The sequence below is a fragment of the Ovis canadensis genome, chromosome 17, assembly GCF_042477335.2.
Source record: "Ovis canadensis isolate MfBH-ARS-UI-01 breed Bighorn chromosome 17, ARS-UI_OviCan_v2, whole genome shotgun sequence".
NCBI classification, from domain to species: Eukaryota; Metazoa; Chordata; class Mammalia; order Artiodactyla; family Bovidae; genus Ovis; species Ovis canadensis.
In genome coordinates this window covers 74,544,954-74,563,304 of record NC_091261.1, presented here as the reverse complement: position 1 = coordinate 74,563,304, position 18,351 = coordinate 74,544,954, and the positions used below count along the sequence as shown (strand labels likewise).

The 18,351-nt window shown below is 46.6% G+C and overlaps 1 protein-coding gene and 1 non-coding gene across 7 annotated transcripts in view; one reads left to right on the top strand and one right to left on the bottom strand.

The window, feature by feature from the left end:
• The window catches only part of SVOP (SV2 related protein), a 68,306-nt gene that overhangs the window by 34,601 nt on the left and 15,354 nt on the right, over window positions 1-18,351 (bottom strand). For 4 of the 6 annotated variants that reach the window (XM_069558253.1, XM_069558252.1, XM_069558250.1 and 1 more), the window contains 4 exons: window positions 13,519-13,679; window positions 10,954-11,039; window positions 9,188-9,286; window positions 5,685-5,756 (listed from right to left, as the gene is read on the bottom strand). In XM_069558253.1, coding sequence (XP_069414354.1) covers window positions 5,685-5,756; window positions 9,188-9,286; window positions 10,954-11,039; window positions 13,519-13,679 — 418 coding nt within the window. Of the gene's footprint in view, window positions 1-5,684; window positions 5,757-9,187; window positions 9,287-10,953; window positions 11,040-13,518; window positions 13,680-14,286; window positions 14,395-18,351 lie in introns of those variants that run through there. The other 2 variants (XM_069558251.1, XM_069558255.1) reach the window with 2 other exon arrangements.
• Window positions 4,640-4,712, top strand: TRNAG-UCC (transfer RNA glycine (anticodon UCC)). Its single transcript has one exon. It is a non-coding gene; the product is annotated as a tRNA-Gly (tRNA).

Genomic DNA, 18,351 nt, shown 5'->3' with positions numbered 1-18,351 from the left:
ATTAAGGGCGAATGTGATTGAAAATGGCATTTTTAATAACACAACCAACACCAAAAGTGTTCTGGAGTAGAATGCAAATGTACCATGAATATTAGACCTGCCACATGAGGTCTGGGCAGACTACCCTGTCAGGGAGTGTTTAACAGGAGGATTGCTACGTGCTGTTTCTCATAAGTCCTTTGTTTCTTATCAAGTGGAGCAGCAAGCTGCTCCCAGGAACTGAGCTCATTATGTGAGACAGGCTTGAATCTCCTTTAGTAAACATTCTCTTTACGACAAAACTGCTTAGCCTCGATCCCCTTTCTTGAGATATGGACTGTCTCCAGGTCTTGTGACCATTATTAATCCCTTGTTCCCTCGGTAACGGTTGCTGTATGTTTGGTTTTCTGATCTTTATCATTGTCGAAAGAAATTTCTTGTACAACAGCCTATAGGTACTCAGAGAAAGATTATTAAAGCACCTTTGCTCCATCAGAGCTTGGGTCCCCATGTCTTTCTGTTTTTCTTTCTTTCTCTCTCTCTCTCTCTCTCTGGCTAATTCTCTGCAGAGTAGAAACCCATTGTGCTCACTCTCCTGCCCGGGCTTCCAAGACCCCCTTGAGAAGGCGCCCTGTGCCTTCGTCAGCGATGCAAGCCCTGTGTCAAGGGCTTTATTGGTTCTCTAAGAAAACCAGGGAATATCAGCCTGTTTCACTTTCTTACCATCAACTCCGGACTGCCAGGGCCCAGTCCATTAAAGAACCCCAACACTGCCCTTTGCAGCACACTTCCTAGATCTGCAGGATTGAATTCACCCTCTGTCCACTGCCCTCTCTGCACACCCCTACCCCTCAACCCTTGCTTCAGGGAGAAAGTGTGAGATATTCTAATTTTAGCTTTAAAATGAAAATGAATTAAAAGAGACTAGAGAGGGAATTTGGAAGTCTACCACACATGATCTCAGGCTTTTGGAAAATGATTTTAGGTTGTAGAGAGAATGTTTTAAATGACTTTGCACCACTTTGCAAGAGTGTGATTAACTTTTCATTTTAATCTTCACTCTTCTGATTATGCTTAAAAGGAAGTGTCCATGGGATGCTGGTCTATCTTAACACCATTAAAAATTTTTTATTTTATATTGGAGTCTAGCTGATTTACAAGGCTGTGAGAGTTTCAGGTGGACAGCAAGGGGACTCAGTCACACATAGACATTTGTCCTTTCTCCCCCAAACCCCCCTCCCATCCACTCTGCCACATAACATCAAGCAGAGTTCCTTTTGCTACACAGTAGGACTTTGTTGGTTATCTATTTAAAATACAGAAGTGTGTACATGTCCATCCCCAACTCTCTAAGTATCCCTTACCGCCCCCTCCCCCCCATCCTTCCACCCGGGTAACCATCTTTAACATCTTTTCAAACATCTGCTAATCTTATTCTTTAACAGAGACAGCAATGAGGCAACCATACCAGCTAGAATTTTATAACATTGTTTTCCTTGTATTTATTTTTGCAGGTATTTCTTACCTAGGGCAATTGTTATTGATTTCCCATATAAGACTCTAAATCAAGTTTCCTTTTCAAAAAACATGCATCTAAGGATTTTTTAAATATTGATATAAAGAAAGATATTAAGTACATAAGAGAATATGTGGGGCAGGAGTGATTAAAGTCTAGGAAGATCTGGATCTATTGCAATAAATAATAATAAATAAAAAAGCAACCTTTCTACTCCCCTTTCTAAACCCAGGGCTCCACAACTAAACAACAACAGCAAGGATACAGGTACCTGCCATAGGCTTAGTTCCTTTCTTCCAATTTGACCTAACTTACTAGGGACTATCTTTTTTTTTTTTAATTGAAGAATAATTGCTTTACATCATTTTTTTTTTTACATCATTCTTTTGGTTTCTGCCAAACATCAACATGAATCAGCCATAGGTATACATATGTCCCTGCATTAGGGATCTTCTTCCTTGGAACCTGAGAAGTCTTGAATCAGAAATAAGACATCATTAGTGGCTGCTGCTGCTGCTGCTAAGTCGCTTCAGTTGTGTCCGACTCTGTGCGACCCCATAGACGGCAGCCCACCAGGTTCGCCTGTCCCTGGGATTCTCCAGGCAAGAACACTGGAGTGGGTTGCCATTTCCTTCTCCAATGCATGAAAGTGAAAAGTGAAAGTGAAGTCGCTCAGTCATGTCCGACTCTCCACAACCCCATGGACTGCAGCCCATTAGGCTCCTCCATCCATGGGATTTTCCAGGCAACAGAGAACCCAAATTATGGGCTTCCATTATAGCTCAGCTGATTAAGAATCCACCTGCATTGCAGGAGACCCTGGTTCAACTCCTGGGTGGTTAAGATCCACTGGTGAAGAAGGGATAGGCTACCTACTCCAGTATTCTTGGGCTTCCCTGGTGGCTCAGCTGGTAAAGAATCCCCCTGCAATGCGAGAGACCTGGGTTCGATCCCTGGGTTGGGAAGATCCCTTGGAGAAGGGAAAGGCTACCCACTCCAGTATTCTGGCCTGGAGAATTCCATGGACTGTATATCCATGGGGTCGAAAAGAGTCGGACACGACTGAGCGACTTTCACTTTCAGCGGCAGAGAAAATAAAAGAACAGAAGGAAAACAAAGCAGGAGAAGAGTTGGGAGAGAGAAGGGCGCCCAGACTGACACATGGGAGCTATATTTCTCTCCCGGGGCTGCCTGGCAGCCGTGCTGCCCTGGTGAGGTCACCGGATGCCCTCATGCCAGGCAGCAAAGACAAGCAGGCCGACTGGTCCTGTCAGGTCACAGCAGAGTGCAGCTGGCCCTGCATTTGCCCGCTGATGCCAGCGCTTTCCAGGTGCCCAGAGAACAAGGACTCAGCAGCCATTTGGAGGGGCTGTCATGGCATTGCAAAAGCATGAGTGCTGCCAGCAAGCCCCATCCAAGCGCTGCTCAGGGCCTCTGCGGAAATGTCCTCTGGGTTCTCATTAACTGCACTTGTCGCTCTGCCTAACATCTGTTCTGCCTTCTAGATTGCTACCCTTCCCCCTTTCCTTCCCTCCTTCCTTCCCTATTTATTCAGCAGCCTCTGTATGCCCAGCTCTGGAGATGGAACGCGTAGACATTAGGCACTCACTAATTTGCTCATTCACTTCACAATAAGCAGGTATTGAATGCCTGCAGTACGCCAGACCCTTAGGGATACTGATCACATACTATTCATTCATTCAATACACAGGTACTGAACACCTGCTGCGCGCCGCACTAGAGGTACTGAAATGTATCATTCATTTGTTCACTCGTTGGTTCACTGTGCATGGACTGAGTACCTCTTGTGGGCCTGGCATTCATCCTTTCACTCTGCACATATTGATGGCCTACTGGCTGCTATATACTTGGTTGTATCCTGCGTCACAGCAGGCCACAGGACAGCCAGAGGCTCTGACTTCATGGAACTTCCGTTTGCATTTTGAAATCACTGCCTCATCGTGATGCTGGGTCCTAACCATGTACTGTGGAAAGAGGTTGTTATTTTCATGTCCACTTTAGAAACAGCACATTGAGGGCCAGAGGAGATGAGTGATTTGTCCAGGATCAGCAGAGTCAATACTGGAGCTAAGACTTCCAACCTCTAAAGCTGTACTTGGAATGAGATACTCCCCTCCTCCCGGACCTTCGATGGCTCCCCATTACCCCCGGTAGACAACATACAGGCCTGGTGCAGGTGGACCTGGGTGAATGAAAGCGAACTTGTCCTGTCCTGCCAGCCTCAGCTCCAGCCAGAAGCTACCGTCACAGAATGTGGGTCCTAAGCCACCAGATTACCCAGCTTTCCAAAAATCCACAACTCTTTTCATTTTTATGCAAAATATAGCCATTTTGAAACAGAGGCAACTGATTGAAAAATCCCATTAAGCACTGCATGGGATAAATTAAACACATCTGGGGGCCACCTTTGGCTCACGGCCAACCTGTTTGGAACCCATAGCCTGGAAAGGTTTCAAGCTCCCGCTCTAAGAAGCTGAATGTCTAGCTGTCACTTGCATGCCAGGCCTGCAACTCCAGCTCCAGAGAAGTACACTGATCTCATTGCCAGGAGCACTGCTCAGTCACCTGCAGGGTTGCCTGACCCAAGCCCCTGGTACTCTCCAATCATGCTCAAGTATAGTGAAAATATTCACAGGGCAAGGAAACCCAAGCATGTTCAGAACATTAAAATGAGAGGCCCAGTGCCTGCCAGCCACCCCTTTTTATTCCTTAAAGCCAACATGGTCCTAGAGCCTTTGAACTAGATGATGACCTGATCCCATTCTAAATTTTTCTTGAGTCCCAATCAATAGTAGTTACCACCGATCACAGGCTAACTATTCATCAGTAAATACTGTTCTAAATGTATTATATACATATTCTTATTTAATCCTCCCAGTGTTCCTGTGAGTTCCTGCTATTGTCAATCCTATTTTGCAGATGGGAAAACTGAGGCTTAGAGAGGGAGAGCAGCTTGCCCAAAGTTACCTCGCTCGACAGGGGTCTCTATGATGTAAACTCAGATGCATGTGTTTCCATACCCACGAAGCTACACACCCATGGTCGTCCTTCCTTTCCATGACGGCCACACGTCCCCAGGCTGTAGAAACTTCTGTAGGGATCAAAGAGGCCCATTGAGGGAATTCCCTGGTGGTCCAGTGGTTAAGACTCTGTGCTTCCAATGCAGGGGACCCAGGTTCGATCCCTGGTTGGAGAACTAAAAGATCCCACTTCTCCTCAGTGCAGAAAAAAAAAAGTCGACTTAGAAAGAAGTGGCCCACTGAGTCTCCTGCAAAGTCATGCAGCAGAGGCTCTCACAGAAACCTCTCAGCTGGGCCGAGGCAGATCAAGGAGCTAGGAGGAGCTTCTTCAAGCTTGCCAAGGCTCGCCAGCTGTCTGGTTCGCCCTCTAGTCCTAGAGGAGTTCTGGGGAAGCTTTATAATTAGAGCTGCATCCATCCTTCCTGATATTGGGCCAGAGTTCCATGCTGGGGAGGAGAAGGCTCTATAATCTGGGGGCACTTTCTCTCCCTCTCTCCAGTCACACCAGCTTTGTGTTGGGTGTGGGATTTAGCAAGCTGGTCAGAAGAGCTGGAGGCACCCCCTACAGGTAGCCCCCCAGGCTTCATCTATTTAGAGTAGATGAATGTTCAACTGATCCACCAAATTCCAGCATCCTATTTGGTGATGTCTCTCAGCAACCCAGGTCAGGGTGAAGGATGTGAACTCTGGAGCCAGATACACCTTCATCTTAGCACTGGTCTTGCCATATTTATCGGCACCACGAGCGTGGTGAATAACAGGTAACGGGAATTGAGGAAACATTTCCTCTGAACCAGGGGCTTTCTGTACAAGGGTCATTTACTCCCCATAGGAGCCCTATGGGGAAGACTATTACTCTCCCATTTACAGATGAGGAAACTGAGGCACAGAGGGGTTAAGCACCAAGGGGATGGGGCTAGCACCACTACCAGCATCTTTTATGTTCTGAAACACACATGCTTCGGCCCCCTAAGGAGGTGTGATTTTTTTTTCAAGAGTCCACAACTTCATAGCAATGTCTTTCTTTGCCCTTCAATGTAGCTCTGAATTAAACTTCCACCAAAAAAAAAAAAAATTCGGTTGGCACAAGTTTTGCTGTTGTCAAGGAGATAACCCAGAGAACACAAGCTTAGGGGAAGTCGCCTTACTGTTTTTCTGCCATACTGGTCTGAGATGTTTCCCCAGAGGGTAGAGCTGGACATCATGCCGACAAAGACCACCTGTGGGGGCAAAGACAGCTTCTGTTAGACACTGACACGGAGCATCGCAGAGAAAGGGAACATCGAAGTGAGCTTGTGGGGTCACACTCTTAGTAACAAGAAAGAACCAAGCTTTATAGCTTCCCAGGTAGCGCTAGTGGTAGAGAACCCACCTGCCAAAGCAGGAGACATGGGTTTGATCCCTGGGTTGGAAAGGTCCCCTGAAGAAGGAAATGGCAACCCATTCCAATGTTCTTGCCTGGAGAATTTCTTGGACAGGGGAGCTTGGGCTACAGTCCATAGGGTGGCAAAGAGTTAGACATGACTGAAGCGACTTTGCAAGCAAGCATTCCTGAGATCTTGTTAAGATGCAAACACTAGCCTATATGTCTCCTGTTACTGTTTAAGTCTCACAACAACCCTACGGGGTGGGTGCTACCATTATCTCCATATCAAACATGGGGAAACGGAGCCTCAGAGAGGTGAGGTCATGCAGCCAGGGTCACACATGTGCTAGTGGCGCAGCCTGGGCTGGAGTCAGGCTGCCTGGCTGCAGAGCTAGTATTTTTCCAATTTCTTACAGAACCCAAGAAATGTCTTATGGCTAAGAAAATATTAAAGGTTGCAAGGTACTGAATAAAATCTGGAGGATATGAAAACAGGAGACAGGAGGTTAGGACGGGAGCTGGAAGCCATGAGCAAGAGAGAGCACCCCTGGAGTGCTCTCTGCGTGCTGGGCAAAATTCTGGTTCCCTTGTCAGTCCTTGATCAGAGCTGAAGAGGTATGACTACTCATACCCATTTTATAGATAGGTAGCTTGAGGCTTAGAAGAGTTTAAGGGGACTTCCCTGGAGGTCTAGCAGTTAAGACTCCGCACTTCCAATGCAGGAGGTGCAGATTCCATTCCTGGTTGGGGAACTCAAGATCCATGTGCCACATGGTACGGCTAAAAAGTTTTAAAAAAGAAAAAGAAGGGTTTTGGAAACCTGCTCTGATCCCAGGGAGGAGAGGGTAAAGACAGGTCTTTAGCCCAAGCAGGCTGACTAGAGCTTTCTTCACTGTTCTGTCCTTTCTGGAGCACTCACCAAGTGTCAGGAACCACACCGAATGTTCTTGACATTTGTTGCTCTCGTTCAGTCGCTCAGTCGTGTCCGACTCTTGTGACCCCATGGACTGCAGCACACCAGGCCCCCCTGTCCTTCACCATCTCCTGGAGTTTGCTCAAACTCAGGGCCATTGAGTCAATGATGCCATCCAACCATCTCTTCCTCTGTCGTCCCCTTCTCCTCCTGCCTTCACTCTTTCCCAGCATCTGGGTCTTTCCCGTCAGTCAACCCTTCACAAGAGGTGGCCAAAGTATTGGAACCTTTTACATATGTCTTACCAAATGTTCCCAAGAGCTCCACGAAGTGGGTGCCATTATTATCCCATTTTACAGATAAGGCAACTAATTGAGGCCCAGAGATAGGAACAGCATTGCCTAGTGTGGGCTGAACCCAAAAGAATTCCTCCAGGCACGCCCTAGAGCAGTGGGCTCCAAACAGGCTACACAGAGGCGCTCCAAGAGAGACAAAATTTGGATAATTTTAAAGGAATTAATTTCCACATCCTCAACTTCCATAGAAACTCTTTCCCGAGAATAGGTTAGGGGGTCTCACCAGCTCCCGGGTCCCCTTCTCAACCACCCTTCCCCTATTTCTTCATACCCAGCCCCCTGATGTACTTCATAGCCATTGCTTTGAGGTTAAACCCTCTAGGCTGCCTCCAAAAGGACACCGACACAGATACAAATCCATTCACAAGTCATCTTGATTCCAATTCCATTTTATTATTTTTAACCAAATTGCAGGAGAGGCTAATCAAGCTGTCAGCAAATTAGCTCACTAAAAATAATTTTTCATTAATGACTGCTGTGTGCTCTTCAGCACGAAACTTGGAAGTTGCTGAAAAGAATCAAGTGGCATTAGTTTACTGAGTTATTATAAAACTCCTTCAGTTCCTCCAGCAAAACTTTTTATATGTGAACAAAACCTTTCATATTCATATCTATCCAGTAAAAATGAAAAATAGAAATAGCATTACAGCTGAACTCTGTCTCATTTTGGCAACAGGCTTTCAAATTGTAGCACTGGAGAAGACTCTTGAGAGTCCCTTGAACAGCAAAGAGATCAAGCCGGTCAATCCTACAGGAAATTAACCCTGAATGCTCATTGGAAGGACTGATTCTGAAGCTGAAGCTCCAATACTTTGGCCACCTGATTCGACAGCTGACTCATTGGAAAAGACCCTGATGCTGGGAAAGATTGAAGGCGGGAGGAGAAGGGGACGACAGAGGATGAGGTGGTTGGATGGCATCACCAACTCAATGGACATCAGTTTGAGCAAACTCTGGGAGATAGTGGAGGACAGAGGAGCCTGACGTGCTGCAGTCCATGGGGTTGCAAAGAATCAGACATGATTTAGCGACTGAATAACAACAATAATTCAAGAATACGTGACATAGTTGAGAAACACTCCATACTCCTCATCAAGAGGCGCGTTCCTGATAAAAATGACTTACGTTTAGCAAGCATTTATCAAAATTAATTATATCTTGTTTTGATCGGTTGTTTACTACTAAAAATTATCATGGTTAACTTACTGCAGGAGAAACATCTTAAATCTTGGAGTCTTATGGTCTCAAAAAATTGAAAATCTCACAAAAATTATAATAGGGTGATTGATGAAACTTTCAAGCCTAGTAAAACCTTACATTGCTTCCTTTGTAGCTCATCTGGTAAAGAATCCACCTGCAATGCGGGACACCTGGGTTCGATCCCTGGGTTGGGAAGAACCCCTGGAGAAGGGAAAGCCTACCCACTCCAGTACTCTGGCCTAGAGAATGCCATGGACTGTATAGCCCACGGGGTTGCAAAGAGTCGGACACGACTGAGCAACCTTAACTTTCACAACCTTACATTAAGATAAAATTATATGGAGAAACTGAATGAAAATACCAGTTCAAGAAGAAAACAAGACAAGAATAAAGGGTTCTGCTTCATGCTTCTCCAAGCCTTAGCTCCAGGGAGCACCAGTTCCTACAGCTGACTGAACAGGTACTATGCTGTTTCCAACCCTGAAGTCACCTTCATGTGGAAGGAACTGGTGTCTCCTTTTTGGAAGAGCGAAGTTTATAAGGTTTACGTGATCTGATCAGGTGGTTCCAAGTTCCCCGCAACTGAGCAGGATATCTGGGGCCCCGGGATGTGGTTAGAGTTGGCTGCAGACCTGCCAGGATACATGAGATGGAGAAGGGAGAAGGGATGCTGAGGTCCTGGTGATCCCATTGAGGGTTTAATTCCTGTCTGCTGAGCCCTTGGCAGCAGCAGGAGGAAGTGGGGGGCATCCGACAGAACACCCCCCCGGGGGACCAGAACTGAGCACGAGAGGAGAGGGCCGCTGGGCTGCCTACCGAGGTCAGCAACGCCACCTGCCAGCTGGGCAGCCGCCACTCGCAGTGCAGCTGCGGCGCAAGGATGCTCAGAATCATCATCTCCATGGCGTCGGCCATCTGCAGGGAGCAAGCAAACACGTGAGGCCAGGATGCTGCCCGGGTAGGGGGACGGCTGGCCCCTCACTAAAAATTCTCATGGTAACTTACTGCAGGAGAGAAGAATTCAAACCTTAGAGCCTTATGATCTCAGAAAATTTAAAACGGTAATTTAAAATGTCACAAGTCCACAGCCCCAAGCGAGTGCGTAGAAAAATCCCTTTGGACTTTCCTGGTGGTCCAGTGGTTAAGACTCTGCCCTTTCACTGCAGGGGGCTTGGGTTCAATCCCTAGTCTGGGAAGTTCTGTGTGCCGCGAAGAATGGCCCCCCCAAAATTTTTAAATAAAATCAATCAATTAATTAAAAAAAGAAAAAAGAGAGAGACTCCCTCTTCTACCTTCTGCTGAGTGCCCTATCACCCATCAAAACACACTGAAAGCTCCAAAAGTTAAAACAGTGTGGTATCACACAGGAACTGGTGACTAGACATTTAACATTCTTTCGGTGTGGTTTCCCATGTTTGGAAAAGAAATTTAGGGACACTCCCCAAATGGAATGGGAAAGTAGCATATTTTGAAAATCAGAAAAACATTTTTTTTTTTTAGAAAAAAATTTTTATAGAGGTAGAGAGACCTTTTTCTCTTGTAGCTCAATTAAAAGCTAATTTCTCTTTGGTCATTGTTTATGGAGAACTGTCAATATAATTAACATTAAACAGTGTGATCTTTTAATGTATTAAAACACACTAGCGAGCCTCAGGGATGAAACACTGTGGTACCTCTACAGGATTACACAGACAGAGCGGAGGCACAGAAATGAGAGTCCAGAAGGAAACCCACGTGGCCCTGGGCATGTGGTGGATGATAAAATGCCAATTAGTGGGGGAAATGAGGTGGGGAAATTGATGACTGTTTGGAAAAACAGGTAGTTGAATCTCAGTTTTGCACTGTCCATAAAAATCCATGTCACTTGTATTAATGGTCTAGATTAATGGCAGAGGATGAGACGGTTAGACAGCATCACCAACTCAATGAATATGAATTTGAGAAAGCTCTGGAAGATAGTGGGGATTCCCAGGTGGCACTAGTGGTAAGGAATCCAGCTGCCAACGTAGGAGATGTAAGAGACTCAGGTTCAATCCCTGGGTCAGGAAGATCCCCTGGAGGAGGGCACGGCAACCCATTCCAGTGTTCTTGCCTGGAGAATCCCATGGACAGAGGCACCTTGGTGGGCTGCAGTCTATGGGGTTGCAGAGTCGGACGCGACTTAGCAACTGAACAACAGCAATGATCTAGATACATCATTTGCTATAGGTAGATCCGGCAACTTTAATAAGGAATCACAAGCCCCTTGAAAGAGAAGGCATGTTTTGATCTGTGCATGTTCTTCTAGGGTGAGTCCCACAGATGACATTAGAATCTTAGAGTAGCCCTGAGCCTCAAAGGGTTGAGAACCACTTAATTAACAGGAAGCTTCAACTCCTCCTTGAGGGCAACTGTCAGCCACACCCAACTCCCCCTAGGCTCAGACTTCATTATCACCCAGGGTCACTCAAACTTTGTCGATTCAAGCAAAGACTCTAAGAGGAGGGAACTGTGTCCTCCCTTGTAGAGCATGGAAACCCAGTTGAGCAGCATGGTATTCCTTGGAGACTGAAGATGACGTCATCGTCCCCAGAGATACTTGCCCAAGCCAAGCCGGTGAGAACAGACAGCTTCCACTGAAATTTTCCAAAACCAATGGCTTCCACCGCATCTTCCACCATGAAAGTATCTGGGAAGGAGAAAGGGGAGGGGAAGGAAGGAGTTAGAGCATTTTGTCCTTGTCCTAGTTCTGGGGGGATCTAGGGGGATCCCTGGCCAAGCTCTTTAAAGCAGTGCATGCTGCTTCTAGAACTTATCCTAGGAAAACCTTCTGGCAAGTGTGAAGTGTGCTACAAAGTCCAATACAACGTGGGTTCTACAAAGGGCAACCCAGAATGTCTATCAACAAGGAAATGGTTAAATTATTTTATGTATTATAGATGAATGTTTATATATCTACATCCTAAAATACAACCCACCTATTAAAAAATGCACAGATATAGAAAGATGCATACAATATATTGTGATTTAATTTTTAGAAAACAAAGTAAGATGGAGCAGAGGAAGTCAGATTGAATGCCCATAGACTGTCAATAGGATCATGTGTCAGTATTCACTTTTTTGTACATTTTGATCACATCCCAGTGCTTTCCAAATAAACACATGGTATTTGTGTGCTCAGAAAAAAATTAGGATGTACTTTAGGAGCTCATAGGTGGCTTTGAGAAAGACTAAAAGACAAATACAATGTGGTGTGCTGGAATTGATTCCTGTAACACCACTGCTGGGAAAACTGGTGAAATCTGAATCAAGTCTGGAGTTTCATGGAGGGTATCACACCAGTCTCAATTTCTTAGTTTTGACAAGTCTGTCATGACTAGGTAAGATACTAAAAGCTGCATGAAGAGTATACAAAAATAAATAAATAAGTAAATAACAAAAAATATTAAAAAAAAAAAGAGTTTACGAGCACTCTCTGTGCTATCTTTGCAACTTTTCTGTACTTTTAAAATATTCCAAGGCAAAAAAAATTTAACTGAAAAATAAAAATACTAAAGGAGCATGCTGGGTGGCCGTCCTGTGGGGGTGCCTCTGAGGATCTTATCTGCCCCTGCTGGGAGTTGTCATCTTGTTAGAATTTCAATCATGAGCCTCTTACATCAACCGTCATTTTCTCCTGAAGTATGAGCTGGTGGTTATCACACCAGCAGGGTCTGGTTTCCTTCAATAATATTGAGGAGAAAGCAGAGTAAGTCCTGTTATGGCATCGGTAATAAGGTCAGTAATAGTAATAATATAATTATATATTTACTGGGAGCTCAGTGTGTGTCAGGCAGTGCCCTAAGAGAGTGGTCCCCATCCTTTTTGGCAACAGTGAGCTGTTTCATAGAAGACAATTTTTCCATAGACAGGGGCAGCTTTGGGGATCATTCAAGCACAGTACATCTATTGTGCACTTTGTCTCTGTTTTGTAGTGACCTCAGAGTATTCCGCCTTGACCTTATGGCTAGGTTCTCACTCACATGAGAATCTAACACCGCTGCTGATATGACAGGAGGCGGAGCTCAGGTAGCAATGGGAGCCATGGGGAGCGGCTGTAAAGACAGAGGAAGCTTGCTCACCCCTGCTCACTTCTAGCTGTGTGGCCCGGTTCCTAACAGGCCACAGACTGGAACCAGGGATTGGGGACCCAGGCTCTAAGAGCTTGCTGTACATAATCTCACTGAGTCCCTATGACACCTACTAGTTAAAGGCTCTGTCTTAGCCCCATTTTTCAGAGGAGGACATGGACTTGCCCAGTGGTGATACAGCTGGCACACTGCAGATCTGGGAATTTAGCCCAGATCAGCCTGGACCTGAAGCCACTGCTTCTAACCACTGCCTTCACTCCCACTCCAGTCATTGCCTCCTTAGATCTGCCAACAATGGCCTTGGGCTCAAGCTCTTAACCCTCTCTCTGGTTGGGAATCTGGGCCCTTGGAGGGATGAATGGAACATTTTCATGCATCAGCATTATCAGGTGGTATGGGGAGACCAGGTCCCCCATGAGCACTTCAAATCTCCTTTAACCATCTCTACTCGGAGGGAGCACAAGGTCACAGGTAGGGATGTGGTCTCTGAGGCCAGATTTCCTGGGTGTAAATCCAGCTTGGCTAAGTTCTAACTGTGGGACCCTGGGCAAGATACGTAACCTTTCTGTGCTTCTGTGGCCTCTCCTGCAAAATGGGGAAGGTGACTGTAACAGTTCTAATCAGAACTGTTGTGAAGATGAAATGGGTAATACACGTAAAGTGCTTAGAACCGGGCCTGGCACAGAGTAGACCCTCAGCCTGCGTCTGTGGCGCTGATCACTCTCACCATCTTCACAATCACCATCACCACCATCAGCACCGTCTGCTCGTCATCACCACCATCACCCTCACCGTCATCACTGTGGCTCCCATCCTTGGGCAAGTGTTAGTCGACGGTGCTGACTGTCAGGGATGGTGATGCAATCTCGCCTGCTGAGAAGGCCATGCAGGTCCAGCCCCCACTGCCAGTGTCACCCTGGGCCCTCCAGGCTCTCCTGCCTGCCCCTTCACAAGACCCCTCTGAGTGCCACCTGCAGAGGCAACCCTGGAGCCTCAAAGCCCCTGACGATGGCCTGCCCCAACTGCAGGGCCCCTCACCGTCGGTGGGATTGGCAAACTCCTTGGGCACGGCCGCCCCATCGTCCAGCTCCACGGCCTCTAGGCCTGCACGGACCCCTTCAATCTGGATCTCATGCTCTCCCGAAGCCGTGTCGTCCTCTGACCTTGCACTCTCGCCTGTGCGACGGAATTTCACCACCCTAGAGGAGAGAGCAAATCTGGTCATGATGGATAGAACTCCTCCTCGATGACCTTGCGGTATAGTTGTGCCCAAGACAGGTGAAAAGCTTTCTCTTGTGGTCCAGAGAGTTCTCTCATGGTCCATGAATGGGTGAAAGAGGTAGGGGCTGGCATTTCTGTTGAGTTGGGCTGTGGGGAGGGTGACAAATTTGAGTTATGTATCAGGGCTGTCTAGTACAGTTGGACAGGTTGGCCACTGCACAACTCCAAGGGGAGCCCTATTCACATAGTAAGCCATGTGAATAAGGATATCTTTGTTCTAGACCTAAATTCCGTTTGGAAGCATATGTGTTTCAGAATTTATACTCATTTGTCTGTATCTAATGTAAGTAACCGTTCAACTTCAGCTTCTTCAGCGTTACTGGTTGGGGCATAGGTTTGGATTACAGTGATACTGAATGGTTTGCCTAGGGAACATTTCATGCAAAGATGGGCTTGATAAAGGACAAAAATGGTATGGACCTAACAGAAGCAGAAGATATTAAGAAGAGGTGGCAAGAATACACAGAAGAACTATACAAAAAAGAGCTTCACAACCAAGATAATCACGATGGTGTGATTACTCACATAGAGCCAGACATCCTGGGATGTGAAGTCAAGTGGGCCTTAGAAAGCATCACCATGAACAAAGCTAGTGGAGGTCATGGAATCCCAGTTGAGCTGTTTCAAATCCTAAAAGATGATGCTGTTGAGACTGCTGCATTCAATATGCCAGCACATTTGGAAAACTCAGCAGTGGCCACAGGACTGGAAAAGGTCAGTTTTCATTCCAATCCCAAAGAAAGGCAATGCCAAAGAATGCTCAAACTACCACACAACTGCACTCATCTCACATGCTAGTAAAATAATGCTCAAAATTCTGCAAGGCAGGCTTCAACAATATGTGAACGGTGAACTTCCTGTTATTCAAGCTGGTTTTAGAAAAGGCAGAGGAACCAGAGATCAAATTACCAACATCCGCTGGATCATGGAAAAAGCAAGAGAGTTCCAGAAAAACATCTATTTCTGCTTTATTGACTATGCCAAAGCCTTTGACTGTGTGGCTCACAATAAACTGTGGAAAATTCTGAAAGAGATGGGAATACCAGACCACCTGACCTGTCTCTTGAGAAACCTAAATGCAGGTCAGGAAGCAACAGTTAGAACTGTACATGGAACAACAGACTGGTTCCAAATAGGAAAGGGAGTACGTCAAAGCTGTATATTGTCATCCTGCTTATTTAACTTATATGCAGAGTACATCACGAGAAATGCTGGGCTGGAGGAAGCACAAGCTGGAATCAAGATTGCCGGGAGAAATATCAATAACCTCAGATAATGCAGATGACACCACCCTTAGGGCAGAAAGTGAAGAGGAGCTAAAGAGACTCTTGATGAAAGTGAAAAAGAACAGTGAAAAAGTTGGCTTAAAGCTCAACATTCAGAAAACAAAGATCATGGCATCTGGTCCCATCACTTCATGGGAAATAGATGGGGAAACAGTGGAAATAGTGTCAGACTTTATTTTTTGGGGCTCCAAAATCCCTACAGATGGTGATTTCAGCCATGAAATTAAAAGACGCTTACTCCTTGGAAGGAAAGTTATGACCAACCTAGATAGCATATTAAAAGCAGAGACATTACTTTGCCAACAAAGGTCTGTCTAGTCAAGGCTATGGTTTTTCCAGTGGTCATGTATGGATGTGAAAGTTGGACTGTGAAGAAAGCTGAGCGCCAAAGAATTGATGCTTTTGAACTGTGGTGTTGGAGAAGACTCTTGAGAGTTCCTTGGACTGCAAGGAGATCCAACCAGTCCATCTTAAAGGAGATCAGTCCTGGGTGTTCACTGGAAGGACTGATGCTAAAGCTGAAACTCTAACACTTTGGCCAGCCCATGCGAAGGGTTTGACTCATTGGAAAAGACTCTGATGCTGGGAGGGATTGGGGGCAGGAGGAGAAGGGGACGACAGAGGATGAGATGGCTGGATGGCATCACTGACTCTATGGACATGAGTTTGAGTCAACTCCAGGAGTTGGTGATAGACAGGGAGGCCTGGCGTGCTGCGGTTCATGAGGTTGCAAGGAGTCAGACACGACCGATCAACTGAACTGAAATGAATGTAAGTAACAATTTGGTCACATAAAGATTGCTTTATGCTTACAAAAAGCTGCCCACATAGTATTTTTTTTTTAATTTAAAGTGAACATCAAAGTTTTAAAATTAGAAGAATTCACAAAGAAATCCAGATTCCTGATGTCTCTTTAAAAAACAGAATATCTGGCCATCTGGGACCTACATTCTAATAAGGGACCAACATGGCTAGACCAGAGCAGTATGTCCCTTGTATATGGGCCACTCAATCCCCAGATGACTGACAGTCTCATCCTCTCCAAAGGACGTCCAGCCCTTACGGTCTCTTGCCATTTTTCTTTACACTTCCCTCTGTGTTCCTCTCACTTGGCACTTTGTTCCCCTTGCCCTCATAGGCATTTGAGTTTGAGACCCCATGGACTTTACTCTCAATACAATACATTCCTTCACACTGTGCTGTTTCTTGGGACTCTGGGAAATGCCTTGATTTCTTTGAGCAGCAACTTATTTATCTGAGACCCACGCAAAAACATAATAACCTGTCTCCTTCTAGCTTCCTCATCCTGAAACAAAACTCCTGCTTTTTGCCAGCCCTGCGATGAGTTGCAAGGTCACGGCAGTAACAGAAGAGATGAGTCCCTACCTTCCCAGGAGACAGCCATATGGAATGAATGATGCCCATTCCTCCCTGGGCTTTGAAAAAAGAAGTCTGGGATGCCAAGGGCATAGAGGGCAGAGGGCTGATGAGGGCGTGTGTGAGTGCCCAGTCACTCCATCGTCTCTGACTCTTTGCCATCCTGTGGACTGTAGCCCACCAGGCTCCCCTGCCCATAGGCTTTCCCAGGCAAGAATATTGGAGTGGGCTGCCATCTCCTCTTCCAGGGGATTTTCCCGACCCAGGGATTGAACCTGCGTGTCCTGCATAGGCTGGCGGATTCTTTACCACTGCGCCATCAAGGAAGCCTGATGATGAGGAACTGGAGGGCAAATTTGGGCCTTTTTAAAAGGTAAAAATGGATACATTTCTTTTTATTTATTTATTTTTAATTTACAATCCTGTATTGGTTTTGCCATACATTGACATGAATCCGCCACGGGTGTACATGAGTTCCCGATCGTGAACCCCCCTCCCACTACCCTAAAATGGAGAAATTTCTACGTTTAAAAAAAAATTGCTATCATCATCATCAATTAACTATTGCCTTATTCCGCACATTTCACCAAGAATAACTAGTGCTCTGGCATAGAAAGCCTAAGTCTCCAGATTCCAGAAGCCTGGGGGAACATTCCTTGCTTGTGAATTGGGAGAAAAGGCAGATGATATCATAGCAATTTTGTAAATACCGGAAACACCATTCAATGGCCAGGCTGAACTGGGAAAGCTCCAGCTGTCAAGCTCGTCTCCGGCTGGAAATACGGGGCAGAGTACAGCGCACAGGGTCTGCAGGCAGAGCGGCTGGGACTGAACCTCGGAGCAATCACTCCACCACCTGCCGCCAGCTCTACCACGCCCCTCTCTCCACCACGCCCCTCTCTCCACCACGCCCCCCTCCACCACGCCCCTCTCTCCACCACGCCCCCTCTCCACCACGCCCCCTCTCCACCACGCCCCCTCTCCACCACGGCCCCTCTCTCCACCACGCCCCTCTCTCCACCACGGCCCCTCTCTCCACCACGCCCCTCTCTCCACCACGCCCCTCTCTCCACCACGGCCCCAACCGTCCGGCAGCTTCCGTGCCTCGTTCTAGATGTTGCTCTCGACGCACTCGCTCTGCACAGCAGCCCTGTTGTTCGTTGTTTGGTCACAGTCATGTCTGCCTCTTTGCAGCCCTATGGACTGTAGCCCACCAGGCTCCTGTGTCCGTGGGATTCTCCAGGCAAGAATACTGGAGTGGGTAGCCGTTCCCTTCTCCAGGGGATCTTCCCGACCCAGGGATCACACCCATAACTCCTGCTTGGCGGGTGGATCCTTTACCGCTGAGCCACCAGGGAAGCACAACAGCTCTGTGAGGTTGGTGTTTTTATAGCCATTGTACAGACAAGAAAACGGAGGCCCCAGAAGTCATGGAATTTAACCATGGTCACGGGGGATTCCCTGGTGGCTCAGACGGTAAAGCGTCGGCCTGCAAAGCGGGAGACCCGGGTTCCATTCCTGGGTCGGGAAGATCCCCTGGAGAAGGAAATGGCAATCCACTCCAGCACTCTTGCCTGGAAAATCCCATGGACGGAGGAGCCTGATAGGCTACAGTCCATGGGGTCCCAAAGGGTCCGACACGACTGAACGACTTAAAAAGGCATGGAGCCGGGGGTCACCCTTAGGTCTGTCTGGTCAAAACCCTGTGTTTCTGGCCAAAGACAGGATACCAGTTAAACCCTTCCATTCCTCCCCCACAAAATCTTTTATTTTGAAATATCTAAAACAGATAAAAATAAATAGATAAGAATGAGAGAACTATCTTTGCTTCTTGTCCAGCTTAAGGACCCTACTAGAAGGTTGAACTATATGAAACTGCCAACATTTGATTCTAATTCATTTGAAGCCACCAGGTCTCTTTTCCAAT